General features: G+C 43.3%; 1 protein-coding gene across 1 annotated transcript in view; it reads right to left on the bottom strand.

Moving 5' to 3' along the window:
* The window catches only part of Ubac2 (UBA domain containing 2), a 151,399-nt gene extending 130,643 nt beyond the window's left edge, over window positions 1-20,756 (bottom strand). Inside the window, exons 1-2 of the mRNA XM_005374065.1 lie at window positions 20,722-20,756; window positions 20,335-20,626 (exon numbers count right to left, since the gene is read on the bottom strand). Coding sequence (XP_005374122.1) covers window positions 20,335-20,365 — 31 coding nt within the window. The 5' untranslated portion in view covers window positions 20,366-20,626; window positions 20,722-20,756. The remainder of the gene's footprint in view (window positions 1-20,334; window positions 20,627-20,721) is intronic.
* Window positions 20,757-25,457: the final 4,701 nt, after the last annotated feature.

A 25,457-nucleotide genomic window follows, 5' to 3' on the forward strand; every position in this document is an offset into this window, starting at 1 on the left:
GCACTTAACAGTATAGAACAATAGACTTAAAAATGATTAAGCCTGCCAATTTTTCCCGGTGTGGCGGTACAGACCTGTACTCCAGCACTTGGGAGGATGAGGCAGGAGGATTGCCACAAGTTCAAGGCCAGTCTGTGCTGCATAGTGAGTTCAAGGCCAGCCTGAACTATGCACTGAGATCCTGTCTCAAAATGCCTCCCTTACAGAAAGACTGTAAATTTTATGTATACTCATATTTCACCACAATCAAAAATTTAAATTAAAAGTACTTACTGAATTCATAATTGATCCTATTTATACAACCTTTAACTCTGTCAAGGAATAAACCTCCAAAATAGACATCTTAAACTGAAGTGTACTAACTCTAGCACTACGTCTTCCTTTTTTTTTTTGTCTTTTTGAGGCAGGGTCTCACTATGCAGTCCAGGCTGGTTTTGAGCTCACTCTGCAGCCCAGGCTGTTCTCAAACTCGCAACGATTGTCCTGCCTCAGCCTCCCGAGTGCTGGGATTACAGGCGTGCACCACTACACTCAGCCAAGTCTTCCTTTAAAAAGAGCAAAAAACTAGATCACTATAAGCCTTGTAGAACTGAGTAAGATAATACACAAATGCTCAAGAAGTCTCACAACACAATAGAAGAAGACAGGATACTACACACAGCGGGATTTACTGACCAATCCGAGATGCGTGCATTTTTCTTTTTGGAACATTTACTTCTAAAAATATGAATTTGAAGCAATTATTTTTATTTAAAGCACACAAGTATTGACTACAATTTACTTTGAAATGCATCAAAAAGTAAGATGGACTGATCAATAAATAAAGGAATGGGTATCTGATAAAGCAAATGCAGAAAAATGTTAATTGCAGAATCTAGGTGACGGGTCATGATTTTCACTGCACCAGTCTTTCAACTTTTCAGCATATTTGAAATATATCACAATTAAAATATTGCATTAAGAGGGCACACTGAATCACAGAATTTGAAAGCTAGAATAGCACATAAATACATATCTTTTTAAAAGCACCTGTTAGAATATTAACAGTGATAAACTCTGATCTATTCACGGGATATTTTAATTTTTTACACTAATCTATTCTAACAGTGACAAAAACACTTTTAACTAGCTATTAATTCAGAAAAAAAGTTCACTGAATTCTCACGCATTGAGATGGGGCGGGTCAGTAGCAATCTTCCTGTCTGCGAGCTGTGTCAGGAAGTGGTTCATACATAAAGAACCTAAGTGGTGAGCAAATAGGTTAAAAAAAGGAAAAGTCACTTCTCTGTAAGAGGTCCGTCCACCTCTCAAAATGGGAGTTGGTGGTCAGAGCTGGTAGTGCTATGATTTTTGAGAATAACAATGTGTTAATCTAAAAGTAAAGGCTAGGGATATAGCTCAGTGGCACAAAGCCCTGCTTGGTAAGCACAAGGTCCTGAGTTCAATTCCCCCCAAAATCTAAAAGTAAAAATGGAAAACATCTATGGCAAAGATAATGTAAAACATCTAACTTCAAGCTTTCTGGGCAATTCATCTATTTCTCTTTGGTATGACCAAAGGACAGCCATTTCTTCATGGCAGGAAATATCAATCAGGCTTAGGTGACTGAGTACTATTCTAAAATAACTATTACAGTATATGTGGATTATTTTACACCAGGCACTGAGTCAATAAAAGCACTTGGAACCAGGCATGGTGGCGCATGCCTGTAATCCCAGCACTTGGGAGGCTGAGGCAGGAGGATCATTGCGAGTTTGAGGCCAGCCCGGGCTACAAAATGAGCTCAAGGCCAGCCTGAACTGCATAGTGAGACCCTGTCTCAAAAAGATAAAAAAATAAAAGCACTTGCTGTGTAATACCATCTCACAGTAACACTTATGCAGGAATTAATTACTCATGTACTCTAGATGAGGAAACAAGACTATGAAGTTCAACATGGTGGCTCATGCCTGTAACCCCAGCGCCTAGAAGACTCCGGGCAGGAGGACCACTGTGAGCTCGAGGCCAGCCTGAACTACATGGCAAGACCCTCTCTCAAAAAAAAAAAAAAATTAAAAAAAAAGAAAAAAAAGAAAAGCCAAGGAAAGAAGAGACTATGAAAGGTTAAATAACTTGCCTACAGTCACAGCTAGCTAGTAGAAGGGTTGGTATTTAAACCTAGTTCTTCCTATCAAGAAACAAATGTTTTTCTAACTTGTAACAAGAGAACAAGACTTTATATGTTTACTAACTTAAAACACATCTAGACTGTTAAATGTCAAACAGAATTTACTAAATGTCCCAGTATTCTACTCCTGAGTGTATACTCAAGAGAACTAAAAACAGGTATTCAAGCAAAAACCCACACATAACAGCAGCATTATCATTTGTTGCCACTCACAAAAAGTGGAAACCATCCAATATCCATCAACAGATGAATGGATAAACAGTATGTGACATATCCATGCCATGGACTATTATTCAGTCAAAAAGAATGAAGCCCTGCTACGGCAGGAATGAACCTCAAAAACATTATGCTAAGTGAAAGCCAGACACAAAAGCCACATATTACATGACACCAGGACATGAGATTTCTAAAATTTAAAAACCCATAGGAATCTAAAGCAGGTTAGTGGTCACCAGGGCAGGAGGAAGGCAGAAAGACAGCCTTAAGAGCCCTAGATTTCTCTGTGGGGTGACGAAATCTTCTGAAATTACACTGTAGTTAGTGTTATTTGCACAAATATAAATATACTAGAGCCAGGTGTGGTGGCGCATGCCTGTAATCCCAGCACTTGGGAGGCTGAGGCAGGAGGATCATTGCTAGTTTGGGACCAGCCTGAGCTACAAAGTGAGCTCAAGGCCAGCCTGAACTGCATAGAGACCTTGTCTCAAAAAGACAAAAAATAAACAAATAAAATAAATAAATAAATAAATGTACTAGAACCCATTAAGTGTGGACTCAAACGGCTAAAGCACTGAATTTTATGTCATATGAGTTTTATCTTAGTACTGAAGACACGGACCACAGGTTTTGCAAAGCTTAGTCGTGTGGGCTGTTAGAGATGCTGCTAAAAGCTAGCAAAAAACAAACCTGGGGGAGGCAGCAACTCTGCCTGCCCCAGCAAGTCCGGCATATAAAAATACACACGTCAGAAAACCCAGTGTGGTTCACACTCTGGAGAGGAGAGGCCACATCCCCTACACCACAGTGTTGGTTTTCCCATTTCTGACTACTTAACTACTCGGTAAACTCCTGAGGGTTCCCACAAGAATGAGGCGATCTGGTATCTTATGAAGTAAGATTCTTAAAATCTTTTCATTAGAAAGGTACTAAGTCAAAAATCAGGGTGAAAATCCAGCAAAGTGCAGAAAGCCACACGCTGCAAGGAACACCTTGTGTTTCTACCATGACATTTCTGGGGCCTCTCATCTCCCTAGATGAAAGCTTAACGGGATTTGTCTTCAGGGACCAAGAGGACGAAGAATGTGTACACCCCTGTGGCTCTCTCCACAAAGACCTCAGTAATAGCAGTCTTTTTTTTGTTGGTACCCAAAATCGAACTCAGGACCTTGCGCTTGCCAGGCAGGCACTTGTGCTGCTGAGCTATATCCCTGGCCCAGACCTCAGAAATAAACTGCCAGGGGATCAAAAGGTCCTAGTTTATTTTGTTTCCCTACAGTGTTTAGAAATAAGATGCTGAAAGCCGTCTGTGAAATGTTTCCTGTCCCTAATGCACAGGGGAGAATTGAATGACAGGGGGCGCCTGCCAACCTGTCTGTCCCTCATACAGGTCCCCAAGCAACTGGGCACAGTGCCTGGCTCAGGAGGGCAGCCAATAAACTCTTGCTACTGCACCAATGGTTAGAGAGTTTATCAAGAAAACAAACAAGGAAGTGCTAAGAAGTTTCCAGGAGGGGGCGGGGGAGGAGGAGGATTTGCCGCTAGATACAAAAACGTGTCGTACATCTGAAATGTGCAGACAGCGTGAATCAGGGGACAAGGAACAGTAAAATCTGAAGTGAAAGTTTCGAGACAGTGCTGAACACTGAGCACAAAAGCACGTCAAACCCGCCAGCAGCACAGCACGGGACCTGCCACTCCAATGGAGCTTTTACGCAAATGCTGATGCTCTCATTAAACATAAACAGCGCTCTTTGCTCAAAGTGCTAATTAGATAAAAAATATAACTACAATGAAATAATTTTAAAAGTCAAGAGAGGTAAGAAAATCACGTCTATTCCATGTAAACAGGGGACAAATTCTTCAATGGTAAGAACAGCTCCACAATCAGGAAGCTTGTGGAAAGCTCTGGACCTGCGCAATAAACTGTAAGAGAGAAGAAGATATCTTCTAAAATGTGGAAACGTGTGGTTAGTGGCAAGAAAACATGTTGTAAATCAAACGTCTGAGGAGACCGGGCCATGAAGCAGAAGTCCACGGCAAGAGAGCTGCGCATGCTCAGCAGGCTACTGGCTGTGTAGCAAATTGGCCCTGACAGTGTCAGGCACCCACCCCAGAAGAAAACAGAAATCAAGGTTCTTGTCTGAATACCCCAATTGAAAAGTGCTGGCAAATAACCCTGCCTTAACCGTATCCCCCTCCTCCTGTACCACAGAGGCCTGGGTGACTCACATGCTCTGCACACTGGGGCACAGTCTGCACCCCGCCTTGCCATTTAAGGTATGGGCCTCTTGGGGAAAAACATCTACCTACAAACCAGCAGGAGCCCCACACATGCACTTCCGAGTCCGGTCATTCAGAACTGTATATGACAAGCAAGGGTCCACCAAGGTCACCACCCATGTCCTCACATAATGGGGGAAAAGTTTATTCTGGAACTATGGCAGGGAAATAAAACCAAACCCAAAACACACGCCAAGACAAAAAAATGATGCAAGATTCAAGAAACAGCAGTAGCTAACGTGAATTTAAAAAGTAATAAAGAAATCTCAAAAGAAATTAAGAGGCTTCTTGAAGCAGCCCAGGTTTCCTGGCCTAGGACACTATTTCTTTATACAAGCCCACTCACATGCCTGATTCCACAGTAAATAATCACAATAATGTCAGCATAGCTATCGCTTTTTAATTTTCTATATAAAGTCAACTTACAGACAAAGCATGAAAGGGTTACCATTATAGAACAGACTGTCAACACACACTGACATAAACAACATAAATTAGGAAGCTGAGTAGACACTAATTTCTCATTTTTATAGAGGAGCCTACTCATTGTGCCAGAAACTGTAAATGTAAAAAGAGGTTTTTTTTCACTATTTAAAATGATAAAGGCAACCACTATAAGTGGTAAGTAAACCAAAACTGAAAGATAAATATCCAAGAGGAAAAAGGTTCACTTTCTCAGACATTTAAAGAAATGGAGATTTGGATAACAATGAAATGACATTTATTAATCTATTGATAAAATTATTTTAAATAATCATGCTGACTTGTTACAAGAGTATAGGGAGAAAGATATGCTTCCAGACCACTGAAAAGCATAAAGTAACACATCCTCTCTGAAAAGACTTAGCAACAGATCAAGAGAAGCACAACACTGAAGTTCCTTAACCATGCAATTCCACATTTGTGATATTTCTTTTGGGTGAAGTGAAAGATGCAATTATAATTTAGTTGTACAGATGTTCAACTTAACTTTGGTTCTTAATGGAAAAATAACGGGAGCAAAACTCCCATTTCAGTATGATACAATGCCACAGTCATTCAAACTCATGAATTTGAATACTAAGATAATGTTGGAAGAACATAAAAATGTACTTTCAAATGCCACTTCTGCATAGAACTAAATATGCATACCTGAATGTATCTATGTATCTGTGTGTTTTGGAGAAAAGAATGCATAGAAAAGTCTGGAAGAATAAGCACTAAGGGTTGGTTATCTGGGCGACAGACCTAATATTGTACAACTAGCCTTTGTTCAGTATTTGTGTGATTTTTGAATTTGTGTATTTCTTTTAAAGCAAGCATGCTCCAGTTTTGTAATAAGGCAAAATAAAAATGTTAAAAGTCAGCTTTGAAGATTGCTCATGACATGGGTAAATTATTTCAGAAGGTTAAATGAAAGTAAGATGAAAACTAGCCCGATTTTGCTTTTTAAAATGTGTACATACATTATGGTTTAGACCTAGAATATCCTCGCCAAACCCCATGTGCTCAGAAGCGGGGCTTTGGAAGATGACTGGACTGTGACTCATTGTCAGGAGTTGGGCCTGGCTGGAGGTGCGTCGCCAGGGGCATGACCCACGGGGTGTATTTCCCTCCCCAGCTCCTCCCTTCTCTTTCTACTTCCCGGCTGTCATGATGTGAGCAGCTCCCCCCCCTCAACCCGCAAACCCTTCCACCACACCCTTCCTGCCTTCAAGCTTGCCCATTGGGAACTAAACGCTCCAAAACCGTGAGCCAAAATAAACCCCTCCTCTTTGAAGTCGTAGGTGTCAGATATTTTGTCCCAGTGACAACAAAGTGGCTAACACAAGATACACACAGACATAGAGATGAAAAATTTACACAACCATAATATGTAACTAAAGACCAAGTCTGGACAGTATAATGAATTGAAATTTTATGTTTCTTCCTTACAGGTTACATTCCACCCCCCAGTAAGGTTTAGAACAGTTAATAAAATTAAAACAATTTCCTTTTATTGTACAGTTGCCACGTGGTAATCTGCTTTGTCAATCACTAGAAAGCAACACAGCCAACAACATTCCTGACCTATTTAGGTCTGTTTTTTCCACAGTGTCATGACACGTTCAGTGGCCAAGAACAATGGCAATGTAACTTATAAAGTCTAAGGAAAAACATCTGGGAGAAAGAACTGCGATTTAAATGAGGTTTAAATTACAATTCTCATTTGTACTCTTAAGTGGGGATTAAAACTCTAGAAGCCTCTTAGAGTGCATGTTTCAGAACGCATATTTCTGAAATGCTGGGGTAAATTATCAAGTTGCATTTTTCAAAAAAATTATACAGATGCCAGGTGTGGTGATGCACACCTGTAATCCCAGCACTTGGGAGGCTGAGGCAGGAAGATTATTGTGAGTTCAAGATCAGCCTGGGCTACATAAGATACACACAGACATAAAGATGAAAAAATTTACACAACCATAATATGTAAATAAAGATCAAGTGAGCTCAAGGCCAGCCTGAACTGCATAGTGAGACCCTGTCTCAAAAAGACAAAAAAAAAAAAAAAAAGTTCTACAGATGATGTATTTTTAAAGTGGCTTGATATAAGGCAGTTCTACTTTCATTACTGAAACTGATACTGGGGGCAAGTTGAAAATGAAAAAGTTGGATAAAGAAGATGTAACTTGATAAGGGAAGAGAGGGAGATAGTGTAATTCGCTCATACACAAAAATACAAGAATTACTTACTACAAAAAGGCCTAACTGGGCAGAAAGATCTCCACTGAAAGCAAAAAACCTTGGTTCTAATGTGGGAAAGAGACTCTGGGGCTGAAAGCCACCAGGACCAAGCACAGTAAACAAGATGGACTTGTTGGGTCACACGGATGCTGTTGCAGTGACTGAGAAACGAGCCACTGCTAACCCAAGCGAGTATTTTATCATCAGCCTACGAAGATCTCAGCAGTCAGGAGACACACTTGGGGACAGATCTCTTTAAGGCGGAGAACAAGTACTATGCAACAGAGACTTGAGGCCAGACTGCCTGGGTCTGAATTCTAGTCTTGCTCCTTTCTTGCTAGGTGACCTTGGGAATGTCACTTAAATACCTGTGCCTCAGTTTCTTGACCTGCAAACTGCCGAGTAACTGTACCTAACTCACAGGGTCGTTGTGAGAACTAAATGATATATGTAAACTGCTTAAAACAGTGCCTAGCTGGCTCATAGCAAGTGAGAGAAAAATTAATAGCAGCTTACACCTACAAGACTGAAAGATATGGTGAATGATTAAAGATTACAGTGGAAAACATGTTGCCATTAATCCCCTCAAAACAACTCTCCCTTGCTTTGAACACACTTATTCTGTCATTCTTATCACCTTCTGAAGCAGCTCGAGAAGACCTCTTTCACGTCTTTACAAGGTATGATCAAAAATACAATGAATATTGCCACTGAGCGCCATCCAACAAAAAGGCGAGCACCTGAAAACATCGTGATGGGTCCAACGCACATTACTCACCAGATCTGGCACCACAAAAGTTCTGGCTCCTTCTGGCTCCTCCCCAAAGTCAAAATGACCATGAAAACTAAATGTTTTAAATCAATTCAGCATACTGAGGGAGCCAGACAGCACAACCAAAGACAAGAGAAGAGGACTTCCAGGATCGCTTCACCAAGCGACAATACTGGGGTGTGCTCAAGAGGGAGGGTTTGAGGGGGCATTCATGACAGTGTGTCTTTTAATGGTAATAAAAGTTTTTCAGGGCTGGGGATTTAGCTTAGAGGCACAGCGCCTGCCTCGCAAGCGGAAGGTTGTGAGTTCGATTCCTGGTACTGGGAAAAAAAAAAAAAGTTTTTCAATTTAAACATTCACTGTATTTTCCAATCACCCTCTACTAGTTATTGGCTAAAAAAAGATAAGAAATTATATAGAGATATGCAGAACTTATTTAAATTATGATTCTTTTCCAGACAGTTGTCCTAAGCATTATGAGTCATATTATCATAGCCGTTTGCCATTAAAGGGACCAGACCATCAACATGGAATGATATAGTGGAAACGTACAGGCTGTGAGCCAGGTGTGGTCGCACATGCCTGTAATCCCAGCACTCAGGAAGCAGAGGCAGGAGGAACAATGAAAGTTTGAGGCCAGCCTGCGCTTCATAGTGAGTTCAAGGCCGGCATGAACTACGTAGTGAGACCCTGTCTCAGATAAACAAAAAAACCTGAAAGTACAGGCTATGGAGGCAGGCAAACCTAATTGAAATCCAGCTCTTCTACATACTAGCTATGTAGTCTTGGGCAAATTATTTTCTGAGCCTCAGCACACTCATTTGTGGGATCAGGAGAAAGAGCAATACTCATCCTCATAGGGCAGCTGTGAAATTCAATGTAATAAGTAAAGCAATTTTTCCCTTAGTTTGCTAAAGTTTTAAATTAACACCATCCTTTGGGGTTGGATTTGGTAGTGTGTACCAAAAGTTATAAGATAATGTACTTTATTGAACCTGCTTTTGCTTCTAGGGATATGTGAAATTTAAGATGTTCTTTGCATTACTGTAATTAGGAAAAAGCAGGGAGATAGCACCTAATTCTGCAAGAATAGTACACCGAGGGAATGTCTCTGAGGAAGGAGAAAAGCAGAATACAGAAGAACACACCACACAATAGTCATTATGATTGTATTTTTAAAATTCTGTTGGGTAAAATAAAAGCAAATTACAAAATAATATTTATGTGTGAAAGTTTGTTTGTACTTATTTATTTGGTTTCTCATTTTTGCGATGGAAAAACACAGTGAACACCCAAATGTCAATGGCATTTTATTTCTTCCTGGTGCTTTTCCACATTTCAGAAGCCTCTCTGATGAACATATACTGCCTTTACAACAAGCAGTTATTTTAAAACAAGAACACAAACATGTAGGAAAAAAAGATAAAAATTAACTGAAATGCTGACAGTGCTTTTATGTATTTTCCAAGTTTTCTATAAAATGATTATTCTCACTTTTAAAAGAAACATATTACTGTCTTTTTTTTTTTCGAGACAGGGTCTCACTACGCAGTTCAGGCTGGCCTTGAGCTCACTTTGTAGCCCAGGCTGGTCTCAAACTCGCAACAATCCACCTGCCTCAGCCTCCCAAGTGCTGTGCTGAATTTACAGATGTGCGCCACCACGCCCAGCTGGAAAAGAAACATTTTTAAAAGCATCTTTCCTGCCTTGGTTAATGTCTTTCATTCTTAACAAAAGTTGATGAATAAATACTGTTTCTTAGGAGTTTCAGAAGTACAGGTCCAAAAACTTAAGAAATGTGGGGAAAAGATCACTCCCAAAATCTGGCGTTAAAGGAAGTTATGCATGGTTTGAGCAACCTAGGCCTGGTTAGAACAGAAATGCCGAAATTCATCATCCTTCAAAAGGACAGGCTGGGCAATTTAAAGAGAACCTGCCTCAAAATAAGGACTGGTGATTAGCTCAGTGTTCATATCACCAACCCCAGACCACAGACCGGTTGGTATCAATCCATGGCCGGTCATAAACCCAGCTGTAAAGAAAGTGAATGGTGGGGTGCAAGTGAGTGATGCTTCATCTATAGTACAGCGGCTCCCCATCACCCTACTACTGTCTGAGCTCCACCTCCTGTCAGATCAGCAGCAGCATTAGATTCTCATAAGAGCAAGAAGCCTACTGTGACCTGCCCATGAAAGGGATCTAGGTTTTCTGCTCCTTATAAGAACCCGATGCCTGATGACCTGAGGTAGAGCTGAGGCAATAACGCTAGTGCTGAGGAGTAGCTGCAAATACAGATTAACATTAGCAGAAAAGTCTGACTGCAAAGAGACCATAGTAAATCAACTACTTGTAGATTCATGTGAAAATCCTATCAGTGTGTGGCAGTGAAAATTAAGCTGTCCCTGGTGCCAGGGTTTATAGTGGCAAGTGAGTTGATGTACTTCAATTGCACAGCTGGGTGTTGCAGCAGGCTTTAAGTCAGAACCTAATACTTATTTCAGTCTACATATGGTCAGTGACAGCTTTGGTCAGTCCACAAGAAAACCCCAGACAAACAGTGTAAAAAACAAACACCACTGGAGAGCTTTTTTGAAAAAGGAGCAAGACCCAATGATGAGACGGCAGAAAACTAAGTGCCAACAAAAAGAAAGCTACATTTAAAAGAAAATATCAAGAACCCCACTTAAATTATGGATTCACTGGAACAGGCGATTGATTCTCCAAGCCTGCTTTACCACATGGAGACCAAGCACTGTGCAAAGACAAGCCTTTGGAGGAAAGCAAAAAAATGAACACACAGAACAAAAGCAATTATTGAAGGCTACTACTGCATCAAATATGTCGGTACTAGAAGCATCATTCTCAGTGGCTAACAGTGAAGAGTTGATCCTGCTGCTACTAATGACATTCACCCTGAACTTTTAGAAGAGGTTAGAGTCCAAGGAGTATATTCTTCTTTGGCTAGCACTATAACTAGATGAAACGATGAAGCAGCAGAGGATACTGACCCACAATGGTTAGAGAGGATCAATGAGTCACTGCGTTACTGTGGCACACAATCCAGGCTTTAAGTTTACCGATGTAACAAGACAAAAATGCTTGCCTTTGTGTGACATATCTGTCAGGAGGTTGCACATGAGGATATGCTATGTGTACCTTTACTGCCAACTAACACAACTGCAGAAGCTATTCAAGTAATAGGGAAACAACTCGTCATTTTATGTTTTACACAGGGACAGAGCAGCTGTCATGGCTTAATGGCTTTCTGGTTTCACTACACAAAGAGGTCACTTCTGAATGTGACTCTACACACTGTGGCAGCCATAAAGAAATGCTGACTAGCCAAAACATGTTACTTGAACTTAACAATGTTTTACAGAATGCGATTAAAATTATCAACTACATTAAAGTGTGTCTTAGTTACTTGCTCATTGCTGGGACAAAATACCTGACACCCACATGTTAAAGGAGGAAAGGTTTATCTTAGCTCTCTCTCTGTAGTGCTTTTAGTTCATAGTCAGCTGGCTCCAAGGCAGGATAGTATGGCAGAGGAGAAAGAGTACATGGCACAGCAGGCAGAAAGCAGTCAGCACTCAAAGCAGGAGGGAGATATAGATAGATATATAGATATAGATATAGATACAGATGATAGTTATAGATACAGATATAGATATAGATACAGATGGTAGATATAGATATATCCTGCTCAGTGTGAAGGCTCTGTGTTCAATCTCCAGTATCTCCCACCACCACCCCCAAATATATATATCCAAGGTGACCCAGCTCCTTCCACCAGGTTTCACTTCCCAGCATCACCCCACAGCTATAAAGCCATCAGTGGACTGATCAGTGTCACACACCCATGATCCAGTCACCTTCCAAAAGCCCCACCTGTGAGTACATGAGGCTTTGTGGGGCCATCCAGATATAAACCATAGCAAAGTTCATGGTCTTAACACACATCTGTATGTATAGCTCTCTGAGGAGGCCAACACAGCACATACATCTTTTATTACATAGAAGATAGCCTTCTAAAGGTAGAGCACTAGCCAGAGTTTTTTAATTATGAGTCACTCCAGAAATTTCTTTTAGAAAAACAGTCACTACTGGCAATATATTTCAGTGACACACAATGGGTCACAAAACTTCCTTATTCATGTGACATATTTAATGTGCTCAACAAATTCAAGCTGTCATTTCAGGGGAGAACAACAACTGTGTTTAAGTCAGCAAATAAAGTGGCTGCATTCAAAACCAAACTGGAATTACAGAGGGAACAAGTGAATATTGAGATTTTTTTGATGAGTTTCAAACATTAGCAGAGATTTTGAATGACTGAACCAGGGCCTTCTTTCTTCTAGCATAAGTACCTGTCTTGGGTTTCAAAAGAATTGAGAATTACTTTGCAAGCACAAAAGACCCCTGAACTGGAAAGGAATAGATTCACAACCCATTTTTTTAATAAGCCAGGTGAAATAACTTTGTCCATGCTAGAATATCAATTGCTTAACACTGCAAATGGGGCCGGGGATACAGGCCAGTGGCACAGTGCAAGGTCCTGAGTTTGATTCCCAGTACCAAAAAAAAAAAGATTGCAAATGATAGTGGCCTTAAAAGTATGTTTAAGACAATTTCAAATCTCCATATATTCTGGATTATTCAAGATGGGATATCCTGAGAGTACCACAAAAGCACTAAAAAGCCGGCTTCCATTCCCAACATCCTTTGTGGAACAGGGTTTTCTGCAGTGACAGCAACCAAAATAAGATTACAAGTAGACTAGACATAAGCAACACACTTTGGTGTCACTGTCTCCCATCACACCAATGGGTCCATTTAGCTGCAAGCTCACTGATTCTGCATTATACTGAGGTGTACAATTATATCATTATATATTACAATGTAATAATGGAAATAAAATACACAATAAATGCAATGTGCTTGAACCATCCCAAAACCATTACCCCGCTCCTACCCCTGCCCGTGGAAAAATGGTCTTTCACAAAACCAGTCCCTAATGCCAAAATAGCTGGGGACTGCTGGCTCAGTGTGAAGACTCTGTGTTCAATCTCCAGTATCCCCCACCTCCCGCCGCCGCCCAAAAAAACAGGCCAAACTATTCTTGGTCCAAAAAGAGAAACCCAACTAAAACAAAATGATTAATTTTCAGAGTTTCCATTAAGGTACCAAAATGTAAGGGTTGTTGCCTCCCAAAGGAAGGCTCCACACAAAATGCACAATTTGTAAATGTTGGCAACAAGTCTAAACAGGAGAAAGAGGGGAAAAAAGCCTTTAACTGAATGAAAACTGAAGTGTTGATTAAAACAGTGAACAGAGCACTTTTAATGTTTAAACTGAGCCTCTGTTTCATAGCTTCTTACATAAGATTATCCCTTAAACGTATACTTGGTCTTTTAATTCCTGTTGAATCCTGAGAACACAGAAGAGTGGCTGGCCCACAGAAAGGCTCATTAATCAAGTACCCATGGAATCATTGAATTGAAGAGCGAAGGGGCAGTCGTAAGGCCTGATACCTGTTCAATGGGCACACTGCTTCCAACTCAATACATTCTAAAAGATGAGAAATCAAAATGAAGAGTTCCAATCACCTCCAATCACCTGCACACTGAACACATTAAACACATATCTACCCCATTAAGAATATGGTCTGATCCTTTCAGAGGGCATGAAAATGGAAGTGACAGTGAGAAACACTGGAGGTGTCCATCTCAGCATAGGGAACAGAGGGCATTCCTGGGATCTTCAGCGGGAATGAAGGTGTGGTGTGCGCCAGCCTTAGGGCCTGCCCATCTCTGAACTGCAGGCTGACACCTGTAGACCATCGAACTTTCCAACTGCATTCAAGGCTCCCTAACAATATTTTAGATCAGGTAACTATTTCACTCAGGAAAAAGTTCCTGCTCAGCTGAACACTGTCTGTTCCACTTTAAACTGAGCTTTTCTGCTGATTCCCACAATGGTGCTGTGTGGACCTTAGTTAGCACGATACCCGGGGTATAGACAAGCATCTGAGTTATCAAAGCACTGCATAAAGCTGCATCTTACTCAGATTCACCCAGCTGTCCAAACACACCGGGGTCCTCCAGTCTACTTATACTCTACCTCTGATTCATTCCTTAGCTCTGAAAAAGCAGGCTGCACCCTTAAGGACCCACTGAGACTGCTCTCCTAAATTAACCATTAACCCATTAATGCCAAATCCAGCATAATCTAAAGGTATAAAAGAAACTAACAGACGTAGCAAGGAGAAATAAAGAGAACCAAGAAGTATAGAAAGGGTCAAAAAAGTCCAGAGGCAAAGAATTTTAGAAAGCAACATTCATTGAGGCCACATGCAAGAGGACAGTCCACCGCGATGAGGACTGAGAAGCACACCGCTGGTTTACTGGTGTGGGTGTCACTCACCACCTTGCCCACAGCAGCTTTAGCACTGCAGTAAGGCAGAAGCCAGCTGCATGGAGCCAGGAACACGGGCTGGCTACAGTAGGTGGCATCAAAAATTAGCAGAGGAACTACAAAGGGCTGGGGGGCAAGGTGTAAGTGAAGGTTCTCTTTTAAAACAGGTAGTTGAGAAAAGGGCCCAACACTTGGGAAGACAGAGGCAAGAATCAGTGGAGGGGTAAAGCTTTTGTACTTATAAGAGAAGGCTCAGAAAAGGATCCCTTTAACAGGTTAGTTACTGTTACCGAGCATTTCCTGGGGCAAAATCCTAGGAGTTGCAGTATTAACTCTTTTCATCCTCCTTTCCAGGACAGGCATTCTGACTTCACCAAAACAAAGATGCACACCCAGGTCAAGAGAGCAGTAGGTGAGAGGCTCCTGGCTCTGGGAGCCTCCCAGGAACAAGAGAAAGTGTCAGCTCCAACCTTGTGCCAAGGCCACTCTTTCAAAAGAGAGGAGGTGGGGCCGGGGATATAGCTCAGCAATATAGCGCCTACCTGGCAAGCACAGAGGCCTGAGTTCGAGTCCTAGCACCAGAAAAAAAAAAAGAGAGAGAGAGGAGGGTAAAGAAGTAAGTGACGCTAGAAAAGAAAGAGTTAACCATGGGTGGAAGGTGGGCCTCAGAAAGAGAAGGGTTTCCTTCACTCCTTTAAAGTCCAGGAAAGGAACAAGCTGTGTATGACCAAAAACAAGATAGAGGAGGAAGCAAGAAACACAGGGCGGGGGCTGGGGATTTAGCTCAGTGGCAAAGCGCCTGCCTGGCAAGCGCAAGGTCGTGAGTTTGGTTCCCAGTACCGGAGAAAAACCAAAAAAAAAAAGAAACACAAGGCGACCTGGTGACAGCCCTGATTTTCCAGAGAGGTGGAGGGTGGGATGAGGAGAAAGTGGGAATAGTCTTGAGGCTAGAGATGAAATGGAAACACCGCCAAGGGATGGCTAAACCCTAGAAACTTAACTGAGACGCCATGCCTAGGGCTCAGCTCAGTTTAGCCACCAAAATTAATACAGGGCTAGAGTTTTGCTCAATGAGTACAGCAGCTGGCTGAGTTGGAAGGAAACTGCAACTGGGATGATTAACAGCAGGTTCCAAACTGGGTATGGAAGGAAGAGAAGCCAGACGGGAGGGGACGTACTGGAAACCAGGAAGGATCCACCTCGTGCCATCAGCCATTTGGGGCAAGAGTGGAGAAAGCCAGGAATGTGCACTTGCTGTGAAGGGGGCACGTTCAGCTGCACTGCGGAGGAAGGTCTGGCCTCTGGAAAGCCCCTGCTCGCCGTCTCCTCTCCTCTTATCCATCCCTCGCACAACAGACCAGCCTCAGGCTCCGTCCTCGGCCCTCTAACTCTGCTCACTGCCCGTGCAGTCCTCCCCACACCCATGGCCTAATTCCCACATCGCCACGTCCACTCCAGCTCCAGACCGTCCCCAAGCGTCCTCTGTGTATCTCCAACTGGACTCTGCAGACCCTTCAGTGTCACACAGGGCCAAGACTGAACTCATCTTCCCCCGAAATGAGCTCCTCCTCCTCCTCCTCCTCCTCCTCTTCCTCCTCCTCTTGTGTTCCCAATCTTAGTTCATGGCAACCTCACGATCTACCCAGATGCCCATGTCATAAGCCAGAGTCACCTTCAACTCCTCGTCAGCATCCCCCAATCCAACAAGCGTGACTGACCCAACCTGCCTGCGGAAACACCTTTACAAACTCTCTTCTCTACCCTGTCCACTCTGTCTGCTACTACCTTAATAGGGCCTTCACCATCTCTCTGCCCTTCCTGCTGGCCAACCTCTTGCCTTGATCTAACTGTTCATTAAACTCAGCTGGGGAGCCTTCAAAAAGACAGGTTTCAGGAGCTGAGGAGGTAGCTCAGAGATACAGTGTTTGCCTAGCATGTGTGAGGCCCTGGGGATAAAAAATAAAATAAAAACCTAAAAACCTAAAAAAAAAAATCCAGATTTCTGATGCACACATTGGCCCTTCCCAGTGTGATCCTATGAATGGGATCCAGGAAAGTATAATTCTGAAAATAGCTTGGTTGACATTTTGCAGCCAGGGCAGGCAGCACTTGGAAACTACTGCTCCATCAGCAGGAGTAAACTCCCAGCTTTTGTCCCCTGGCAACAAGCAGCACACCCACCTCAGGCCTTGGATGGCAGTCCCCTCCTTCTGCCTCCCAGGACTTCGCCCTGTCACCTTGTACCCTCCGCTGGGTCTTGCCCAACACTGTCCCAATGAACTAAGATTCTTTCACCTTTAAGGAACTCTCCCTGCCGGCAGGGGTGACCAAGTATGGCTCACTGGCCTGCACTTTGCGACTGATTTTCTTAAAAGTGCTTCCCAAGCCCAGGGTCTCGATTTTCCATCCACTTAGTCCTTGGCCAGCCCTTTCGCACTTCACTCGCTGACTACTCCACAAGCTAACCCAGAGAAGTTCTAGGCGGCTCCTTTCTTTCCCAAAAAGTCACTTCTCGGACTCTTCCGCAGTGTGTCAGGCTGCTAGCCGCTCCTCTGGGATCCTCTCCTCCCCAGCCCTTTCCCCAGTTCTGCTGCTCTCCCTTTAAATGTTAAAATGTCTGCTGGTCCTGTCCCCGATTCTTGTCACCTTCCACTGCCCTCTGACGAGTTCACAGCACACTTCGGAACTGCCCACTCCAGCTATAAACAACTGTCCCCTAATTCCTTCCCTCTTGCCTCTGCCGAGCTCCAACCCTCACAGAAGCCTTCTCCCAACTGTTATGCCCAACAAACTCTTACTCAACCCTCAAAACGCAGCTCAAGTTCCACCTGCGGTGGGAAGTGTTTTAACAGCTGTGCCCATCAGCCCACCTCCTGCCAAAAACCACCACACCGAGCATGGTTGTTCATTTCTTTTTCTTTTTTTCCTCCAGATGCTGAGCTCCCTGCAAACTACACCCGGGCTATATTAACCATGCAATTAGTGTTGGTTGAGTGCATCTTTACACAGTGAGTATACTGTGAAGTAAGTAAGTATGGCGTATGTCATACACGATGCATGTATTACTCAACAGAGAGTTGAGTGACAGCGCTTGTCTACAAGTAGGTGTCTAAGATAAGTCATGAACACTATTTCTATGCGATTTTACGGTCATAACCACATGAGGGGGCAGACAGCAAGGCAGTTTCAAATGAATGGTCACAAATGCCCCTGCCCTGATTTACTGCCCTGGCCCCACAAGCTGTCTTTAGCATCTTGAAAACACCCTGCTGCACCTGCTTCAGGCTTCGCTCCTGTGTCCCCTTTCTTCAAAAGGAAGGTTTTGTTGTTTTTTTTTTTTTTAACAAAACTCTAATGTGTCTGGCTGCTTCACACTACTTGGCTCTCAGCTCGAATGTCACCTTCCCAGACCTCTTCCCTGCCAACACATGTTAGAGCAATGTCAGCTACACCTCCAATGTCAGCTACACCTCCTGTCACTGCTGAAAGCACCTGCACTCTCTGTGAACCTATCTGACACTGGCCTCCTTTACCCTGTTTACCACTTTAACCCCTCTATGTCCTCTTACTCCAGACACCTGGTGAGTGAATGGATGAGAGACAGAAAGCAAGAAAGCAAGTTTGACACTAAAATGTCATTATCTGCCAGTCACAAATCTGGGGGAGACGCAGGTGGAGGAAAAGAAGGGGATTTCTTCCTCAAAGGAGATTGTTATGTTCCACCCTTGGGAGCAGGGTTAACCAGATGTATTCTCCTTCTTCAGGATACTTATGTAGGAGCAGAATTTTGACTTACACAAGGGCCACACAACTTCTTCTCAAAAGGAAATCCCTTCTCTCTAGGTAGGTAGCTTTGTTGGAGAAAAATTTTAAAGCACGATAACTGCTAACATGCAGATTTGCCAACTGACCAGTCCTGGAAAACCTGTGCCTAAACTCCACTGTAAACACCGTAAACTTTAGGGCAAGACTTGTTCATCATTGCAGCCAGGCTTGTTGGCATGGGCCTGTAATCTCAGCACTCAGGTGGTTGAAACATGAGGACTGTTATGAGTTCAAGACCAGCCTGGGCTACACACTGAGTTCAAAGCCAGCCTGGACTACACAGTGAGACCATGTAGGGTAAACAAAGACTTGTTGATTATTGTGTTCCCCGCACCTGCCACAGTTCATCCACAGCACTACTATTATGTGTTAATGAGCACATAAAGCACAGCAGCAAGAGGAAAGGCCATCCTTCCAAGTCTTACACTGGATACACTTACTTTAGAGAAAGTTTAAGACAGCTGAGGTGGATCCTCTGGGCCAGGCCTCTCTCAAGGCAGTGGTTTCGCTCCTAAAAGTCACCTAGCTGTGCCACAGATAAAGTTTTACCTTCCCCAGAGTCACCCTGTTTAAAATTTGAATACCCTTTGCTCACATAATCTCATGGTTCATATAGTACAGCAACTAACAGCAGATCTCTCTTGCCTTCCTAAATTTTTTGTATGTATTTTGGTCAGCAATGATAACTGAAAATTCTGAACAAAGAACAACTAAAACTAAAGAATCTTATTGCTAATGTTATATCTGCCAGTGTCTTGTGATCTTAGGAAAACCACACCACCTTCTTGAACTGTCAGCTTTATCAAGTCATGATGTTCTTCATCCAAAAGGTAATTTTGGAAAAGGTTGATTTGCTTGTAGCTAAGGGTCTCTAGGGTGAATGCATGAATGATTCCCTAAGGGTCTTCACATTATCAAATTATGAAATGGGATGTCATGGCTATTAAAGCCACTTCAAAACCTAAGCTGCTGAAAAGTGAGGAAGACGTTAAATTGTGCCCGTGGTTCTGACAGTAACTCTTAGACTAAGACGAATTCTTAGAACATATCCATGACATTCACAATAGATCTTGGGAACTATTTGGAAATGTCAGGCGTTCCTGCACTGTGGCAACATTAACAGCACATGCAGAGATAGGAAGTGGTAACAGCGATAAGCAACGGCAAATCTGTAGCGTTTAAACAGCTCCCTGCTGGAGGAACTGCTTCATATCAGGGTTCTTTGGTCAAAACACAATCCACTTTACGGAAAGACAATTAAACACAACGTCATGGGAGAAAGTTGTTTGCAAGGCTGTATATACTCCTCCGCCCTCCGCCTGCCGACCACGATGACGCTCCAGTAAAATGTAGCACATCCAACAGTCAGGCGTGCCAAATGACTTCCTAACTTCCCTCTACTTTAAAGCACTTTGATCAGTGTTTGTCTAAACTCTTCAGGGAGACTGGGGAAGAACACGTCCAAGCAAAACCGAGCTCCTGAAATAGAGGACGAAACGTGGATGTGGGGAAAGAAGCGGTTAGGTCCCACTGTAGCCTCAATGAATGGGAACGGTGACAGGGCACGCGGCAGGCGTCCAGCATCGACTCCTCCGGGACAGCCTCTTTTTCCAGCCTGGCACCCGCGTCGCCAAGGGCAAGGGCCGGGGCCAAGAGAACCGCAGGGCACTAGCCCGACCCCACCTGCCCAGCCCACTTGCAGCAGCGCGGGGGCTGATGCGCGTCGCACCAGAGGTGCGGCTGGGGCCGCGCTGGCGGGGGGACCCTGTGCCCAACGCCCCTCCAGGCTGAGGTGGGGGCGGGGGCCCCGGGACCCAAGGGCAGCAACTACCAAGATTGGGGCGCGGGGATGGAAGGTACGGTCCCCAACCTCCAGCAAACCCGAGGATCCCCGCTGTCCCCATCAGAGGTACCCAGGGTGGCGCGTAGGATGGCGGGGGCCGGTACTCACAAAGCCCACTGGAGCCCGTGCTGGTAAACATGATCCCGCCGGCCCCGAAGCCCCCGCGGGGGGCCGGGGGGAGGGGAAGCGGAGGTTGAGAGCCCCAGCGATCGCGCAGGCGCACTCCCGGCGGGGCAGCGAATCTGCCGCCGCGAAGCCGCGGTAGGGTCGCCAGGCACACCACGCATGCGCAGCCAGTGAGCGCACCAGTTGGACCGGCGCCCGCCCTTCCTGCCGAAGAAGGGAAGTGCGTCCTCAGCGGAGGGCCCGCCCCTCTGGGCTCTTCCAAAGGCCTCAGGCGCTGTTGGGAAAGGAAAGGGATTGTGCGGGAAGGGTGGAAGTGAGGCTCCTGTCCGCCCTGCAAGAGTATCCAACCCCGCCCTCGCGACCTCTAACCTCTCCCCGGACGGTGTTCCAGTACGCCCCGGCGCATGCTCAGTACGTCCGCGCTGGTCTCCGAAGCTCGCAACTCTCGGGCGTTGTGGGCAGTGAGCGCCAGTTCGGGGTCCGGGACACGTCCAGGGTCCGGGATCCGGGGTCCCGTCCAGTCTGAGGGCGCTCCGGATGCCGGAGCTAACCATCCTTCCAGTCGTCGGGACTGGTGCCGTCTACCTGCACCCAGTTTGCGCACGTCTTACAGAATGAAACTAGTTTTTGCTAAAGTCTAGCTTTTGCAAATGATTTTAAGCCTGAAAATTTTATGTGATAATCGTTTAAAAAGTTTTGAAAGAATACATATGGGGAAATTACAGGGCTAAAAGAGAACAAGTTGCAAAACTATGTACAGCATACTGTAAAAATTTTCTTTGTGAGCTTATAAAGAAGCAGAGGTTTGTAAATCAGTAAAATACAACCTGCCCTCAGAGGAAGATTCCAGTGGTGGTGGTGGGGAAAGATTCCAGTGGGTGAAAATGTTCACACTGATTATTTCTGGAAGGCAGGAGTATAAGTGACTTTTATTTCCTTGAGGCTTTGTACGTGGTTTGTTCACATGTTATCTTGCTGTAATAATTGACTTTTTTTTTTTAGGCTCATGCAGTTAAGTCATTTTGCAGAAAAGTAATAGTATAAAGTCCACTGTGTTGGAAGGCGCCCTTGGTCCCCAAACCTATAGCCAGAAGAAAACTGGTTCTCAAGGTGTCGGTCAGGACTCATGACCCATATAGGGGCTCCAAAGGACCAGAGTCACTTTGCTAGTAATGCTAATGCATTTTTGTTTTCCACTCTTAGCGAGTATATAGTGGAGTTTTCCACTCTACACTTGGAAAAACTGCAAAAACTATGAACCAGTATTTTCCAGTTGACCAGTGCCTAATGTTATGAAATCATGGAAAAGCAATTTAAGCTGCAAGACAAACCAGTAAAGTTTAGGATACAGAGTACAAAAAAATCACTGTTATAGTTTCTGATTCCTCATACAATTAATTTTTAAGAAACTACCACTTAAATTATATTGTAATATCAAAAAACAATGTCCTTGTTATTTAAAAAGGCTATCAAAATGCTTGCTTTTCCAACTCCCAAATCTGTGAGATGAGATTTTCTATATATATTTCAGTCAAAAAAAAAATCACAACAAACTAAAAGCAGAAGCAACTAATGCCAGGGGACTCCTGTTAAGCCAGATATTAAAGACCTTCTCCAGAATGTGAAGTAATGCTCTTCACCGTAATGTTTTGCTTAGGAAAGTACCATGGTGTCAAGTTGAATGTTTGAACATATCTGTACAGTAAGACATTTTCCCTAGTTTATCTAAGAGGTGAACTCATCATGACTGTGAACACTTTACAAAGAGAGCTGACAAAGACAGATTTTAAAAAAAAATTAGAAAAAAAATTTTTTTTTTTTAAAAAAAGACAGATTTAAAGAAACCTTGAAAATCAATATTGTTCCTGGAATTTGTTTTGAACTTTAATCCAATGGATTTAAAGTGCTATTCTTACAGAATTGCACAAATTATAACAAGTTGTAGCAATCTAAATAATATTGGAGAAAAAATGCCGACTATGTAAGACATTAATGTAAGAAATGTAAATAATTATTTTTGGGTGTTAACATATGTAACAGGATCTATATTAAATCGAAAGTAGTAGATAATCAGCCATGAAATTTTTGTTGCAAGGCAGTTGTTTCTACATGACAGTGGAGCTTTGGAGAGTAAAACATTGAGTGGAAAATTTATTTGCCAATATACAGACAGTGGACACTCAGGGTTGTCAAAACTTGAAGCCCTTAAAAAAAATTATTCCACAGGAAAACTTTTTCCTTTTCCAGTATCAATGTGCAACAGATGGAGCCATAGTTATGATCAGCCAGTAATGGGTTTATAAACAGCTGAAAAGGAGCAACAGCCAGGAAGCAAGTCACTGAATTACACATTGTCTACCTCAGTCACCCAAAATCGTGTAGGGAAAGACCCACAAGTCAATGAATGTTATCAGTGATGTTAGTAAGATTACTGTCTGCTGTAGTCAGAGCTTGCAAGGGAAACAATTTAATACAGGACACATAATTTATAGGATTATTTTATTGTAGTCACCGAAGAGTCAAATACAAAAGAGTGCAGGAAATCTGCCCACACACTAAAGACCCAACAGATCCAGCGGAGGGCCTGAATCCCACGGCTTTGTCCTGCATGAGTCCAGCTGAAGACCTAGAGCCAATGACAATGCCTCCCACAAGTCCAACTGGAGGCCAAGAGCCCACAACAATGTCTCATTCAAGTCTGTACCAAGGATCTACACTGGGAAGGCCGAAAGGCCAGTGGTGGAAGCTAGGAAGTCTGTACCAACAGGATGAAGGATCTGTGCCAGCAGGCTGAGGGATCTGCACTGTAGCCAGGAAGCGATGCTCAAAGTAAGGACCAGAGCTCCCCGGAAAGTGAACAGCAGCCATTCTCAGTGACAACGAGGTCCCGAGCTCTTTTGATGAGAACAGCAGAGTTCATATCAGCAAAGCCAGCGTGACAAGCTTCTCCAGGAGAACCAACAGCACCACCTCTTCCTCTCCAGTTCTCCTTTTATGCTGTTGGTGACAATCCACAGGTGGGCCCTCCACACCCAGCACCACGCTGATTCAGTTCAGCAGGGTGTTACAAGTTGACCACCAGTTGTCAATCCACTACGCTATCAATGCCTTAAATAAAACATTATCTTGTAACTTTGTAATGACCATAAAAAGGAGTCTCTTTCTCTTATCCTACATAGGAAATAAGCATTCAAAAGAAAATTGTTTTAAAATATTTATTCTTTGACACCCAATTTTTGTTTCACTACATGAGAAATTATATACAGTAGTAATGTAAAACATTACAAAGTGCTTTGACCTGTATTTTTTTTGTTTTGTTTTGGTACCAGGAATCAAACTTAAGACCTTCTGCTTGCCAGGCAGGCACTTATGAAGCTGAGCTATATCCCCAGCCCAACTTGTGTTTTATTTATGTATCAGAAATGCTAAGTGAAACTGTTACACTACAAGCACAATTGGTATTACTAAAGAGGAATGATTATCATAAGTTTTCAATGGATTTAATCATTTTAGGAGGTTTCTTGCCCAGAATTTTCACAGTTCTGCTGTCTTTAGTAAGTAAGACTAGTTGTAAGGATAGTGGTCTGGAACCATAGTACTAATCTGAATGCTGCCTTCAACATGTATCATGATTTACCAAAAAATTGATATGGATTTATAATACCAAAGTAGGTGATTAATCTACTTGAAAATGAGGAAGGGTATTAGTTAGTGTTTACAGGAAATTTGTAATTTAGCTTAAAAAATGGATACAAAAGAATTACTACTTAATACAAAGTTATATTTATTAAATAGCTAAGACTCACTGGCCATTTATTTATTTATTTATTTATTTATTTATTTATTGTCTTTTTGAGACAGGATCTCTCTATGCAGTTCAGGCTGGCCTTGAGCTCACTTCGTAGCCCAGGCTGGTCTCGAACTGGCAACGATCCTCCTGCCTCAGTCTCCCGAGTGCTGGGATTACAGGCACCCGGGTGTGCTCACTGGTCTTTTAAAATGGGAACAACACTATTATAGCAGTTTTAGCTCCACATTTCAATTTAAAGGGTTTCAGTGCAGTGGGATAGTAGCACAGTGCCACAATTACTGGAAAAGCAACAAGATGTAACAGAACACTTGGCATTCCTTTCAACAGAAGTAGAACCCATTCAGTTTCATCAGTAAAATTAAAAACGTGATATTATTGCCATCTGTCTGAGTTTGGGTCTCTGCACAGACACTGACGCAAAGTTACAAGCAGTTTGTTTCAGGCACAAGCAGTTTCAGGCACAAGCTAGCACGGCAGGCAGATGGAGCTAGATCCCACAGGGAGGTCCCGGGAACTGGTGCCTCAGGGTAAGCCCCAAAGGGCCAGGGAGCTGGGTGTTCACCCATGGACTCCTATCTGTCACCAAGGCCCTTCCCAAGCAGCAGCAACTGCCTACCACCTGCAGCCTGCCGCATGAGTGAACAGACAAGCTCTAGTGGGGGAGCAAACCGGGAACTGAGTCATAGTGGGGAAGGATGTGCCGATGTGTGAAGACTTGGGATAGGACAGGGAACCCTCAGCACCTCCTGTACCACCTTGTTTATGCTGTTTGTGGTTTCGCAGCATGCTGACAGAAAAGCTCTTTTGAGAAAGCTACATACATGGTAGAAGTGATGGTTGTGGAGGTTCTAAGAGGGTTGGGGTTCCCCCAGTCTTCCTGCAGTACACACCTTAGACATCCACAGCACCATTTCTCTGGAGCTTTTTCTCTTTCCATTTCATCTGTTTCCCATGACAATGCAAAGAATATGGTCTCTGGGGCCTTCTTAAATTCTAGAGATGGAATAGATGCCTTCACACGGTGGGATTTCAGAGCATGACGTAAGGTTTTTATGAAACTTCATCACTAATCCTTCAAAACACAGGGAAGCGCTTTGAAGCCTCTCGTTCAGAGACGACCGCATCTGATGCTACTGTGCTTCCTCGTCTTCCCCAACCTGGCTGCTGTTTGTTGGAGGCCAACCTAAAATTACTTTCCTTTTCCACATCACGTGCAAGCATGTGTGATCTCTTGCTACCAAATACATACTTACTCATCCTATGTGAGTTGTCATTCTTCTATGCATCATACATC

This window comes from Chinchilla lanigera, unplaced genomic scaffold, assembly GCF_000276665.1.
Source record: "Chinchilla lanigera isolate Chin_1 unplaced genomic scaffold, ChiLan1.0 scaffold00003, whole genome shotgun sequence".
Taxonomy (NCBI): domain Eukaryota; kingdom Metazoa; phylum Chordata; class Mammalia; order Rodentia; family Chinchillidae; genus Chinchilla; species Chinchilla lanigera.